This window comes from Typopeltis vanoorti, chromosome 2 (genome assembly GCF_054136105.1).
Source record: "Typopeltis vanoorti isolate ZY-2024b chromosome 2, IOZ_Tvanoo_1.0, whole genome shotgun sequence".
Lineage (NCBI taxonomy): Eukaryota > Metazoa > Arthropoda > Arachnida > Uropygi > Thelyphonidae > Typopeltis > Typopeltis vanoorti.
In genome coordinates this window covers 109,295,528-109,309,521 of record NC_143550.1, presented here as the reverse complement: position 1 = coordinate 109,309,521, position 13,994 = coordinate 109,295,528, and the positions used below count along the sequence as shown (strand labels likewise).

The 13,994-nt window shown below is 35.5% G+C and overlaps 1 protein-coding gene across 5 annotated transcripts in view; it reads right to left on the bottom strand.

Annotated features, from left to right (window-relative positions):
• The window catches only part of LOC150109322 (guanine nucleotide-binding protein G(I)/G(S)/G(T) subunit beta-1), a 248,073-nt gene that overhangs the window by 39,514 nt on the left and 194,565 nt on the right, over positions 1–13,994 (bottom strand). For all 5 annotated transcript variants that reach the window (XM_090412529.1, XM_090412501.1, XM_090412506.1 and 2 more), the window contains exon 5: positions 13,304–13,533. In XM_090412529.1, the coding sequence (XP_090268655.1) occupies positions 13,304–13,533 (230 nt within the window). The remainder of the gene's footprint in view (positions 1–13,303; positions 13,534–13,994) is intronic.

The following is a 13,994-nucleotide window of genomic DNA, read 5'->3' as shown; positions in this document are numbered from 1 at the left end:
GAGTATATATAATATGGTAGATAATGATTGGAAACTAGAGGAGGATAAGATTTAGGCTAGAAAAGTAACCTCTGGGTTATCTCCTTGTCATCCCAAAGAAATCTAGGTAACCAAACTTGTGCAAGATAGTCAAGATGCAGTCATATCCAAGCTTTTTTAAAGAGGGATAATAAACTCCCTATCTCTAATTATCAATGTGTTCTTCAATACATTGGTATTACATCCAAGTAATTCTATGTGCTATTTTGTCCATTTCTGCACTATGCCCTTTAAACTTCAACTCCCTGTCAACCATCCTTGCTTTATGCATATCTATAAGTAGTACATGAGTGCTTGCATGGGTGATGTTAAAGTAAAAAAAATCTTTTTGTTGGAAAGTTCACAGTAATTACCATTGTCTTGAGATCTTTAGTTCCTTTACATCTACTGCTGCACTGATCTTTGAGAAGAAAAATTGGATAATTCACTTTAAATAGCAGTAAAATTAGACATCACAAAATTTAACCAACATACTCCAGACAGAGCTACACATCAGTGTTTTGGGTTCACTGCTATTCAATTTGTATGTAAATGATGCTGAGAATGGTTTGAATGGTGATATGCAGTTGTTTACAGATTATGTGAATTTGGAGGAGCCATGAGGAGAAGAATAGATGTAGCCTTGCAAAAGGACTCGAATAGAGTGGGTGAATGAATGGGTTAATAACAGCTCAATGTTGCTAAGCATAATGTTTTAAAATTCAGGAAGCAAAGATGGGATATAGGGTATGATATTGGTGGCAATATCTCTGAGGAGGTCGAGGAAATGAGTGATCTAGGGATCTGACATTTTGGGAACATTTCTGCTAAAATTGTGAGGGCAGCATGGTGGATCATGACAATGATGCAGAAGATAACAGAACATAGAAGTAAGGAGTTATGATTCCATTGAATAAGGCTTTGATCAAAGTACATGTGGTTTATTCACAGATTCGGTCATATAGTTTTCAAAAGAATGATGAAATGTTGGAAAGAGTTCAGACAAACTGCCTAAGGTAGTCTCTGGAATGTTGAGTATGAAGACAGAGAGAATGTAACTTGCAGAGTCTAGTGGATAGAAGGAGCAGATATAATTGAGACAGATAAGTTAGTAAAGGATTATCACTAGATGAATATGGATGATAATTTTCACAGAACGGGTGGAGATGGGAAGAACAGGATAAATGCAATTTGCAGAGTCTAGTGAACAGGAGGAGGAGGAGTGGATTTGATCAAGACAGATAAGTGATTAAGGAGTTAATTACCAATCTCTTTAGTAATATATAACATTCATCTGTTTTGGTAAATCTCAAAATCAAATTAAAGTGTGGTTGAGTGCAAAGACAGGGAATGCATTTAAGTCACAGTATGATAAGCGGTGTGTATGTGTGTGTGAGAGAGAAAGACTTCCCATTATGAGTTTTTTTGACTGCAAAGAGGTCTAATGCTAATAATTTATTAACAGACAAAGCAGCTGCCATCTTGCCTTCAGACGTAGAGAAAGTAACATCCACATTCCTGATGGTTTAATTAAAACCACAAGAAAAAAAAAAGTTAAAAAAAAAAAAATAGCTGCAATTCCAAAAACTTCCAATGACTGCTCACACTATATCACAGAAGCATATATACCATCCATCCATTCAATTCTCATTTGCCCAAGATGGGTTGTTCTCTGATTAACAGCAATAGTCAATTAATGCAGCTGACATTTCTGTTACATGCCTTAGGGTGAGTACTGAATATTTGTAGATGGAAGTGTGTGTGTTCAGTTATATGCTGTTGTTGTTGTGAGTGTTGCCTTGAGGGACAAAAAAAACCCGAGTTTTCAGGAAACCCCCCCCCCTCTCCACTCAAGTTCCATATCAGACTGGCTAATTTACCTTTTAGATGAAAAAGTCCCAATAAAGGTTCCTCGCCTCACACTATATATGGGATTCAAACCCAGCTCTTTCCAACTAAAGGGCTTTGCTGCAACCAGATGAGCAGCATATATATATATATATATATATATATATATTGTTGAAAATTGTGTCGTCCTTGATTTTCAGAGAAAAGAAACTAGACTATGCATTTTAGAAGCTTTAACAATAAAAACCAAACCTACAACCATAAATGTCCAGTTTATATCAATATTACCAAACTGCAAGTTAAAAAATATAAAATAATATAATCCAAAATGTATAATCAATGTATAATCAGAACAATTCTTAACTTTGATGCTATATAACACCATGTTCTATTCAATTCATTTAAAGCAGTCAACACCCCATAGTTTTTTTTTTTCCTAAAAAATATCAATTGTCCAAACCAATCTACTTTTGGTTTGGACAATTGATCAATACCAATATATTTTGGTCATTACCTTTCATCCCATTAATATTCATTATTATTATTTTGATTTTATTTGTTCCTTATTATACTTCTTTTTATGGTAGTTTTCTTGAATTTGTTTAATTACTGCTTGTACCGTCTTCTTTCCTGTTTTCTTTTTTAATCTGATTACAGCTTCTTATAACCCTTTTATGTTTTTATATCAACCTGGATTAGAGATAGATGCTGAAAGTTTTTTCACTTGGTTGTACTATAAATTAAAGATCCCAAGAAATTATATTCTTAGTTTCATCCTTTATCCAAGTGTAAGCAAACAAAATTTGAACGTGAAGTAACTTCACTCTATATATAAGTAGCCCAGTCATGAAGTTACTTTATGTGCAAACTTTGCTTACACTTGGATAAAACCAAGAATATAATTTCTTGGCATCTTTAATTTATAGTATAAAGTGAAAAAACTTTCAATATCTACTTCTAATCCAGAGTTTAATAATAAGGTGTGACATTTTATGACTACTTGTGTATGGAAATTTTACTTCTGCATTGCATCAACCTTGGTATCACTTCTGGCTCACACTGATGAGATATCAATAAAGGTCAAAACTGATCTGTGTAGTGGCCCTTCCCATAATGCATAGCATTATACATGTCCATAAGGATATGTTAATTGCATTATGGGATACTAAGGCAATTGATGTGAAGTCGTTACCCTCTATATACAAGTAGCCCAGTCATGAAGTTACTTCATGTGCAAACAACTTTGTTTGCTTACACTTGGATAAAGGATGAAACCAAGAAAAGAATTTCTTGGCATCTTTAATATTTTATATCAACCTATTATGTTGTTTTAAGTTCATATGATGATCAAATCAAATACAGACATGGTATTTTGTTTCCACTTTCAAGATGTCTTTTTCTAAATCTCATTTTTTTATACTTGTCATATTATTATTAATGGATCAATTATTAAATTTGAAATGTTCATCTTCAATGTTGTAATACAGATGCCATAAACATATTTTCTAATGTAGCCCCTATATAATGTAGCCAGGGGTGCGGCAGTAGTGTCCGGCGCCTGTGTGCAAAACTTTAGTTCGTGTCCCTATACTCCTCCCCACCAATAAAAAATCACTTTATAAAAACATATCGGTGAGTAAAAATGAAATACGAAATATATTAATTATAAGTTTATTGAACAAAAAGCAGAAATTACAAAAAAAAAGGTATACACATACAAGAAAGTACAAAAACAAAAAAAAATTTCGAAAAAAATAAAGTAAATAAATAATAAAATAAATTTATTTATTTATTTGTATGGAGTTTCCTCCCTTTTTCTCTCCGTCCCTATTGGGGCGAGTTGAGCCCCCCTCATGAGGGGGTTAAGTATTTATGGCTGTAGATCCGGGTGTGTTCATGGGCCGGTTTGCCTGCTTGTGGGATGAAAAATGTCAGATAAACTGGCGGAAAAAACCCTACTGCCTGTGCCCAAGACCAACTAACTTGGCTATGGCTGAGAAAGATCCTCAAATTCCTCACGTCATCGACGGGAATCGAACCTAGGACACTCCTTCCCCAGTCATATGGTTGCAAAGCGCACAGCCACTACGCTAACCGCACAAATAAAATAAATAAATAATAGTAACTTACAAGTATATAAAATAGGAACATATTAAACATTATTGGCTAAAGAAATAGTTAAATAAATATTTAAGCAGAAAGAAAAATCACTTTGTGAACTGAACTTTTCTAGTTTTCATTAATGAAAATTCTCGAATAATATCATGTATATCAAGTTGATCCAAAATATCTCACTCTATAGATATAATGACAAGATTTGAAAGTCTGTCTTGTAACATTGTAGAGCGCAAGTAATTTTTAATAATTTTAAGTTTAGAAAAGGACACCGTTCCACGGATGTAACAGATACCTGTAATGACAAAAGAATCCGAAGAGCAATTGTAAAGTTTGGATAAACTGTGATTAAGTTGTCATCATCATCAAATTCCTACCATGTACCCTCAAGGGGTGTACAGGATATGATAGTACTAAATGAAAAAAATTACATCATTATTAATTTCCTATCTACAATTTTCCTCCAAATCAGTCTGTTACTTGTCAAGACTCCAACATTATCAGATCTTATATTTCTATCATCTAAAGCACTTTATACCGTATCAATCCACCTATATCTTGGTCTTCCTCTGGGTCGTTTTGCTGCCAACCTGGCAGAGAACACTTGTTTTGTTAATCTTTCCTTGCCCATTCTGTTTAAGTGACCATACCACCTGAGATTAGCTCTGCTAACACATTCCTGGATGCTGACAATGTCAAGTTCTTTCCTAATATCCTCGTTTTTAATATGATATTGCCATTGATGCCATCTGTTCACGCCTATAATCTTTCTCAGGACTCTCATATATGTGGTCTCTAGTCTTTGGTCAAGTGTTTTACTTCTGACCCAGCTCTCAGATCCATAAGTTAAAACTGGTTTGAACACTGTCTTGTAAACAGCTAAGTGTTCCGACTAATTTCTCTCTTATTCCATATGAATTTATTCAATTGACTTCCTACCATACCAGCTTTGCTGATTCTGTTGTTTATTTCTATATTTAATTTACCATCTTCAGTAAAAATCGTGCCTAAATAGCTGAAATGTTTTACTTGTTCCATAGGTTCTCCATTCACAACACAGTTGACATTTTCAATGATTCTGCCTATTTTCATTGTCTTTGTCTTTTTATTGCTGACCTTCATACCATATCTATTACAACAGCTATTCAATTTAGTCAGAGAATCTTGCAGACTTGTAGCAGATTTATTTAGAAGTATAACATCGTCTGCATAAAGCAAAGAGCTGACATTAACATCTCCAATTTTGATATCATGTTTAATACCACTTTCCTTCATAATGTGATCCATATAGATAATGAATAACAGAGGGGATAATGTACATCATTGTCTCACACCAGATTTAACATTAAACCATCTTCCTGTACTTCCTTCAATTCTAACTGCTGACTTACAACTCAAATAAAGACTAAGTATTGCTTGATATAATGCCCCATTGACACCATATAACTGCAGCGTATTGAATAGCTTCTCTCTTGGCACCTTGTCATATGCCTTTTCCAAATCGACAAAACTTGAATACAGATCTTTGTTATATTCCCATGCTTTCTCGACTATTTGTCGTAAAGTGAAGATCTGATCCTGACAGCCTCTATTTGGCCTGAATACAGCTTGTTCTTCACCAAGCTTTTCTTCCACAATTCTTCTCAACCGTTTCTCAAGTATACTTGCATAGATCTTGCCAGGAACACTCAGTAGGGAAATACCTCTGTAATTATCACATTCAGTTTTATTTCCCTTTTTATATATGGGTACTATGAGAGCTCTACTCCAATCATCGGGAATTCGTCCCTCTGTCCAGGCTTTCTGAACTATGCAGTGCAGCCACTGTAAGATTCTTATACCACCATACTTCAGCATTTCTGGTCGAATATCATCTACTCCTGCTGCCTTTCCACATTTCAAGCCTTTGATTGCTTTTTCTACTTCAAGTATGGATATGTATTCCTGCCTGCATGCCTGGTCAGTGTTTTTTACCACTGTGCTGTCATCACTGCTTGTTTCATTTAGCAGTTTTTCAAAGTAATTACTCCATACTTCAAGGATATCTTTTTCTCCCGTTTTCATGTCACCTTTATCATCTTTAATTCCTTTTACAGCACTCTTTCCTCCATTCTTAAGCTTCTTCCACAACCTCCAGAATATTTTGCCACCTTCTTGATATTTATTTTCTATATTCTTGCCCTAGTCCTCCCATGACTTTTGTTTAGCTAGTTTTACACAGTGTTTAGCATTCTTGCATTTGTCTCTATATTCTCTAAGAGCACAAGCTGACTTATTTGACAGGAACTTTTGATATGCTTTCTTCTTTTCCTTCACTGCCTGTTTAACTTCCTATGTCCACCAGGGAGTTCTGATTTTTTTATCCTTACAGACAACCTCACCACATGCCTCTCTGGCAGAATCAATCAATGTTTTCTTCAGAGTTTGCCACTGAATCTCCAAGGTTTGATTCCCGTTCTCAAATTCTTTCATTTTTTCTTCAATAATCTTTGTGTATTTTAGTCTACAGTTCACATCTGAGAGCTGCTCAACTTTTATTCGCTTTAAAACTTTCTTACATGTTATTCTTTTCAATATTAAATTCAATTTTATCCTGCTCAAGACTAAATAGTGATCACTTCCAATTTCAAATCCTCTGTACACTCTGGTGTCCTGCACCAGGGAGAAAACATCACTATCAACAATAACATAGTCAATGAGACTCTTCTTATTCCTAGCCTCTTCTCTCCATGTGAATTTGTGCACATTTTTATGTTGGAACATGGTGTTAGTAATAACCAGTCCATGGCCTGAGCAGAAATCCAACAGATATTTGCCATTAAAGTTGTTTGAATAAATATACTGAATTATCTGATATATATGTTTTTAAAATTAGAAATAAATGGTTGACATTGTAAAATTTCTTCCCATAAATCGTCTGCGTCAATGTCTGAATGATTCTCATGTGTTAATTTTTGTCGCAACTTTTTACAACAAGATAATAAACATTCTTTATTTTGTGAATACTTAACAAATACAAAAACTGAAATGAATTCATACGTTCTTTTAATAAAGTATATCTTTCCTGCCAAGATTGTAATGTTTGATCTATTATGCAGAGAAAAAAAAATTACTATAAACAAAATTTCAGGATTTACTATATTTTCATTTTCATGTTCGTAATCAAATTGTGTTGTCTTTTTACATCGCCTTAGTAGTCTACTATTACAAAATACAGATTCTGTGTCAAATTTCGCTGCAATTAATTTTGAGGTTTCTACAATTTCTTTGAAAGTTTCATCAGACCTATAATCATTTAAAAATTGATTTAGATCATTCGATGCATCTAAAGCAAGTTGGAGATTCATAAAAGTAGACTGCAGTATTTTGCTGACAAAATTCACTTTATTTAAAATATCATACCAAATCTTTGGCACCTTTACTATCTGGCGTCTGTGCATCGCACACATTGCACATATGGCCGGCACACCCCTGAATATAGCTCATGGGAAACTCTAGCAGAGAGCTACTCCACTGCATTTTATGCTTGGTATTTAACAATATTTATTGTACTTAGCTTTCAATATTTATTTTACTTGTGTTTAGAAATAATACTTGACTTACTACTTAAGCCAACTACGTGCAATAAATCCCCCATGTTGAGTTTGGAAACTCAAGTAATGTTCCTTACTTATGGAGCATGAAACATAGAGTTTACTAAATATATGAAGAGTCAAAGGCTTTAATTCGGCGACATAACTTATTTAAGTTAAGGGATATTACATCCCATATTGTTTCTTAGCTGAATAAGAAACTCAAAGTGTTTCATGCTGAATATAGAAACTATATAAAGTTCGGCGATTCCAAGCATAAGCAAATACCTGGATAGTGCAGCAACTGACCCTTAAGGTAGTGCAAGCTGAGGCAACTCATAGCAAAGGTGGAGCAAGCTCTGATCACTATTCTTGATATTTACCCATAAAGTGAACTTAGCTCCTAGGAGTTGTATTACTGTTCTACATTATGAGAGACAATCAATACCCAGACCAGTTTCAACCTTTATTGAGGTCTCATCAGTGAGTAAGTAGACCTAGTTAATAATACCAAGTTTGCAGCAAATAGAGCTTACATCCCTTCTATGAGAATTGCCAAGAGGTGTCCTAATAAATTACTAAATATATGAAGAGCCAAAGGCTTCAATTCGGCGACATAACTTATTTAAGTTAAGGGATATTACATTCCATATTGTTTCTTAGCCGAACACCTCTTGGTGTTCGGCTAAGAAACCAACTTTCTTAAAAAAGAATACTTGGCAATTCTCATAGAAGGGATGTAAGCTCTGTTCGCTACAAGCTTGGTATTATTAACTAGGTCTACCTACTCACTGATGAGACCTCAATAAAGGTTGAAACCGGTCTGGGTAGTGACCTTCTCTCATAATGTAGAACAGTAATACAGCTCCTAGGAGCTAAGTTCATATTATGGGTAAATATCAAGAATAGTGATCAAAGCTTGCTCCACTTTTGCTATGAGTTGCCTCAGCTTACACTACCTTAAGGGTCAGTTGCTGCACTATCCAGGTATTTGCTTACGCTTGGAATTGTCGAACTTTATATATATATATATATATATATATAGTTTCTATATTCGGCATGAAACTCTGAGTTTCTTATTCGGCATGAAACTCTGAGTTTCTTATTCGGCTAAGAAACAATATGGGATGTAATATCCCTTAACTTAAAATAGAGTTTACCATTTTAGCAATTTTCATTCACACAATTTGTTTCATGTGGGAGCATAAATTTGCAGGTTGACAACTTTTGAAGAGTATTATACATATAATATTGGAGTTTAGCAATTTTTTATGATTAATAGGATGGTAACATTTATGTATCAACAGACTGTTCACACAAATACATACGTCATCAATGGAAGGTAAAACAACATTCTCCTGTTGAGACAAGTTAATAATTTTGCTTAATTAAGGAAATAACTCATACTTAAGTTTGTATTCTTGTAAGTTCACAATCACTTTTGAAACTTTAAATGTTTCAAAATGTAAGGCTTACCTGTCTATTGGAATCTAAAGTAACAATAAATATTTATTTTATTTTATTTTCATAATTTTCAATTCAAGTGGAAACCTTATTGGCTCATTTCTTTAACTCAAGTTACAGTGTTTATTTAGAAGACCCTCTGCTTAGGTCCATCTCGGAATCAAGTTAAAATATTTACGTTGTTCTTCTTAGCTAGTTTTTTCCTGCCAGAGTCATATACTGATGGTGCTCACTTTTAGTTCACCTAAAGTTGTTCCAGTAAATGACTAGTCTCTACTCACTCTGATTCCTTGGGGTGGGGAACGGAGTCGTGTTTAAGTGAAGATGAGCATGATTACTTTAATGCTACAATTTGTTCCCATGATCTGATATCTGTTCAAATTCATTATCTAAGGGCAGCCATAGCTTTGATTCCTAAACAAATCCTTTTTAAAATCACATGCTCTCTCTCACACACACACACGAGGGGAGTCTTGAAAGTTCTGATAAATACCTAGAACAAAATGATATTAAAGAAACTGATATAACACATTAAAGAACATACTAGTAGCAGAGTCATGAAGGTAACTTATGTTCTTATATCCTCATATGCTTTAATATTATTTTTGTTCTAGGTGTTTATCAGAACTTTCCAGACCCCTCCCCATCATATGTGTGTGTAGTAAAAAATGTATTGGACAAAATAAAACCAAACCTAGTGTAAGTACACTGTGGAACATGGGGTTTTGATTTACAGAAGATAAAAAAAATAGTACAAAATTCTTCTACCATGGGCCAGTTGGTGCTCTAAGCACATGTTTTGGGATTAATTAAACAATAATGGCTGGATGAGACAACAAATCAATTTTCATGTTCGTATAACTTACAATGTGGTTCAATATGTCCTCCTTTCAGATGTTCTACGAACTGCATTCTGTGAATGACATTTTCTACAGTGGAATGCAACAGATCTGCATTGATTTGCCTCACATGCTGCGTTATTCTGTCTTTCAAGGTTGCTAAATCAGGAACATGTCCTTCAGATGGCCGCACAACCAAAAGTCACAGGGAGTTGAGATCAGGCAAACGAAGTGGTCACTCTGTGTTCTGTGAAGTGTTTCCATAACATTCGCTGTACCGGCAATCCAATGTGAGGTAGTGCTCTATCCTGCATGAATATGATAGAGTCAAGGCATCATCTTCGCTGCTGCAGTTGCAGAACAACAAAGTTGCACAGCATCTATTGATACCTAATAGCAGAGATGGTACAAGTTACTGGTCCTGTCAGGTGAAGTTCTTCGAAAAAGTATGGACTGATAATAAATGATGTAGTCAAACCAGATCACACTGTGACTTTCGGTGAATGTAAAGAGGTTTGATGGAACACACGAGGGTTATTTACAGCCCAAATGTGGCAACTGTGTAAGTTAACACAACTGTTCAGATAAAAATGTGCCTCGTCACTCCACAAGATCTTTCACAGCCATGAATCATCCACCTCAATTCAAGCTAAGAACGGCAGGGCAAACGATGTAGTCAAACCAGACCACACTTTGACTATTGGTGAATGTAAAGAGGTTTGATGGAACACACGAGGGTTATTCACAGCCAAATGTGGCAACTGTGTGAGTTGCCACATTTGGCTGTGACTTGTCACTACACAAGATCTTTCATGGCCATGTATCATCCACCTCAATTCGAGCTAAGAATGTCAGGGCAAACTGCGGTCGAGTTTCCACATCACTATGACGCAATGCTTGAGTATGGGAGATTCTGCAGGGGAAAAATCTCATTTAACGAAGGATTTTCCTCACAGTTGAGTATGGCGTGTCCAGTTGGCTTGATATTGCATGAGCACTGCACGACGACAGTTGCAACTTATCCTGGCCTCACTGGCCACTATTTAAAACTCGTAAAATCATTTTTCTAAGATTTGTCACTTGGCCTTAACTGACTGTCAAACTTAATACAAAAGGGAAGATGGAATGGATTCCCACCTGTGAAAGGTCAACATATCACACATTAGTTCCACTGGACCTTTTCTCCTACCCTTCAAACGCTGGAATTCTCAAAGTGCAGCATCAGGGTTACTGCATTGCTGATAGTAAAGACTGTATTGCAAGCATGCTCTGGCAAGATGAAATCCATAGCCATTCAGTCTTATAAGAATGATGCGAATCTGTTTCAGTCTTCCTCATATTCATCAACTTATCGGTAGAAACAGAAAGAGAGATTATGCAAACATCACGTGATTCTAGCACCAACTGTCAGGTGGTGGCAGAATTTTGCATATTTTGTTGCTACAGGGCTCTGAGCATCTCTCCTTTAATTATGGCCACTTTGTATATTTGTGTGTGTGTATTTATACACACACACAAGCAACTGAATTAGAAACTTTTATTTAATACCATGTTGGACCTCCTTTAACTAGAATTACAGCACATATGCAGTTTAGTTCAGGGCTCAAATTTGACAGAAGTGCACTTTGCTTCTGATCTGTTTCCTAACATGTCCCATAAATTCTCAATGATGTTCAGATCCAGGCTTTGTGGTTGCGAGGGAAGATAGTGGAAGTCACTGTAATGATCGCTAAACCACTGCTGAACAATTCTTGCATAATGGACAATAGCATTGTTATCCATGAAACAACCATAACCTGATGGATAAAAACTTAATTGCAGGATGGACTTAATTGGCAACAATGTTCAGATATTCCTTGGAGGACACCCGACCTTCCAGCAATATTGGGGTACCAGTTCCATACCAACAGAACGTGCCCCACACCATGACACCACTTCAAGGTTCTTGAGGTGCATTTACAAGGCAAGTTGGGTTCATAGCTTTATGGGGCTCCCACCAAACTCTCTGCCTACTGTCAGAGCTTGGTGGGAGCCAGATGGTCACCCACAATAAGTCCTTTATCAAACTCTGAAAGATCCTTTCTTTTTCCCAATGTGATCAACTACTGACGACTATTGACCAGCAGAATTTGTAATAGTTGCCTAGAAGTCGTGATGCATATGACCAAGTATTTTGCACATACACTGCCTAAGTGATGTTTACATACATCTGCATAAAGGTTTCTAATTCAGTGGCCAGAATGTGTGTGTGTGTATATATATATATATATATATATATATATACACCAACAAAAATTCTTTACTGCCTAAAGAATTCAAAGTTTCCATACAACAAGTATCATGACCATATCCCATGTCAAAAAAACAGAGGTTTAACCCACTGGGCCACCAAGGCCAGTAATTCTTTCACACACTTTGCTTTATTTATTGAATTATTTTTCTAAATTATTATTTTGTGTAGTTTGTTCTGTTCAATTCACTGATTTGTCTGACATAATTCTAAAGAGAGACTACTGTGATTACAGCTGAAAGTTCCCCTATCAATCCAACATTCATGATCAGTTTTTTTTTTCCTCCAAAATTTAACCAATAATCAATAACGTTAGTGAAAACAGAGTATATAATCCAAGATGTTGTAAATAATGATACTAAATGAAATATCAGTCCTGACAACTCTGTATAAAACTGGGGCCAACTTTAACTCCAACTGAAAAGCCCTTATTCAATTGCCAACTAGGCCGAAGTTCATAACATTTATACTTTCCAACCAACAGGCCATGGATTTGAATTACACTGTGGACCTAGTTTGTTAATGTATTTATAAGGGTTAGATATCCATTCAGAGACCAAGCATTCCAATGCTTTGTCTCTAGAATAGGATTTTTGGAGATGTCGACCTTTCACAGGTGGGAATCCATTCCATCTTCCCTTTTGCATTAAGTTCAACAGTCAGTTAAGGCCAAGTAACTTGATACCTTAGAAATCTTCTTACTACTCAAGAGAGGGGACGATTAACTGCACTGTCTGCTAGATATGTAAACAGGGCATGTTCTTCTGGCCAGTTTGTTCTGCATGATGAAAAAAAAAATTCAAGTTTACAGGAGGAGAAGCCTACCACTCTATATGAAGCTCGCTAACTCACCTTCTGCTGAAAAATCTTGATCGAGGTTCTTTGCACTCCAGACAGAATTCAAACTTAGGCCTTTCCAAATGAAGGACATTGATACTAACTAAGCTACTGTGGCTCACATGGGTGGAAACTATATAAAATATAAAGATTCCTTGCATGCTAGAAAGGATTCACACTTGGCTCTTTCCAAATGAAAGACGAATAGTCACATATTATCCTTGTAACGCAACTGAGCTAAGGAGAAACCACTTGAAGAGTATAAAAACGTCATTATTATACAACATACTATTTCAAAAAGTTCATGAAATAAATCTCACCATGTCATATCTCCTGAACTAGTAACAATTTGGTTGTCATCAAGAAAGCGACAACATGAAAGATAACCTGTGTGACCAGGTAACTCTCTGCTGACTCGCACATTTCCCTCTCTTGTTTTGAGGCTATAGATGGAGCAGATATTGTCTAACCCTCCACAGGCAACATAACTACCAGATGGAGCATAGGCACAAGTCATTACCCAACTGGAACGCAACGGTATGGCATGGACCTAATTGAAATAGTATTCACCATAATATAATAAATGTATAGCAAATTATAAGGCAACTATATTCATATTCAGAAACATTATTACTTGTGTGTAAATTGATTCTGCATGCTTAACCAGTTTCAACTTCAATATTTATTGAACAATGAATCTAGAGGCACATTAATTGGACTTGGGCAAATGCCCAAAGCAATATAATTAAAAATAACATTTTGGCTTTAATGGAACCTGTGACATAGTGATCAAGAGTGAAACATGTTAGACACAATACTTAACTTTATTGAAAATTAACAAACAAATATTTCAAATGAAACTAACAGTACACCATTGGAGTTGAACAAACAAGCAATTCAAAGAGACAAAATACAAGGCAAATACAACAATCAGTTAAAGCCAACCTATAACAGCAAGTGCTATGCACCAGATGGATCATATCATATCCATAACCAATCATTTTTGATATT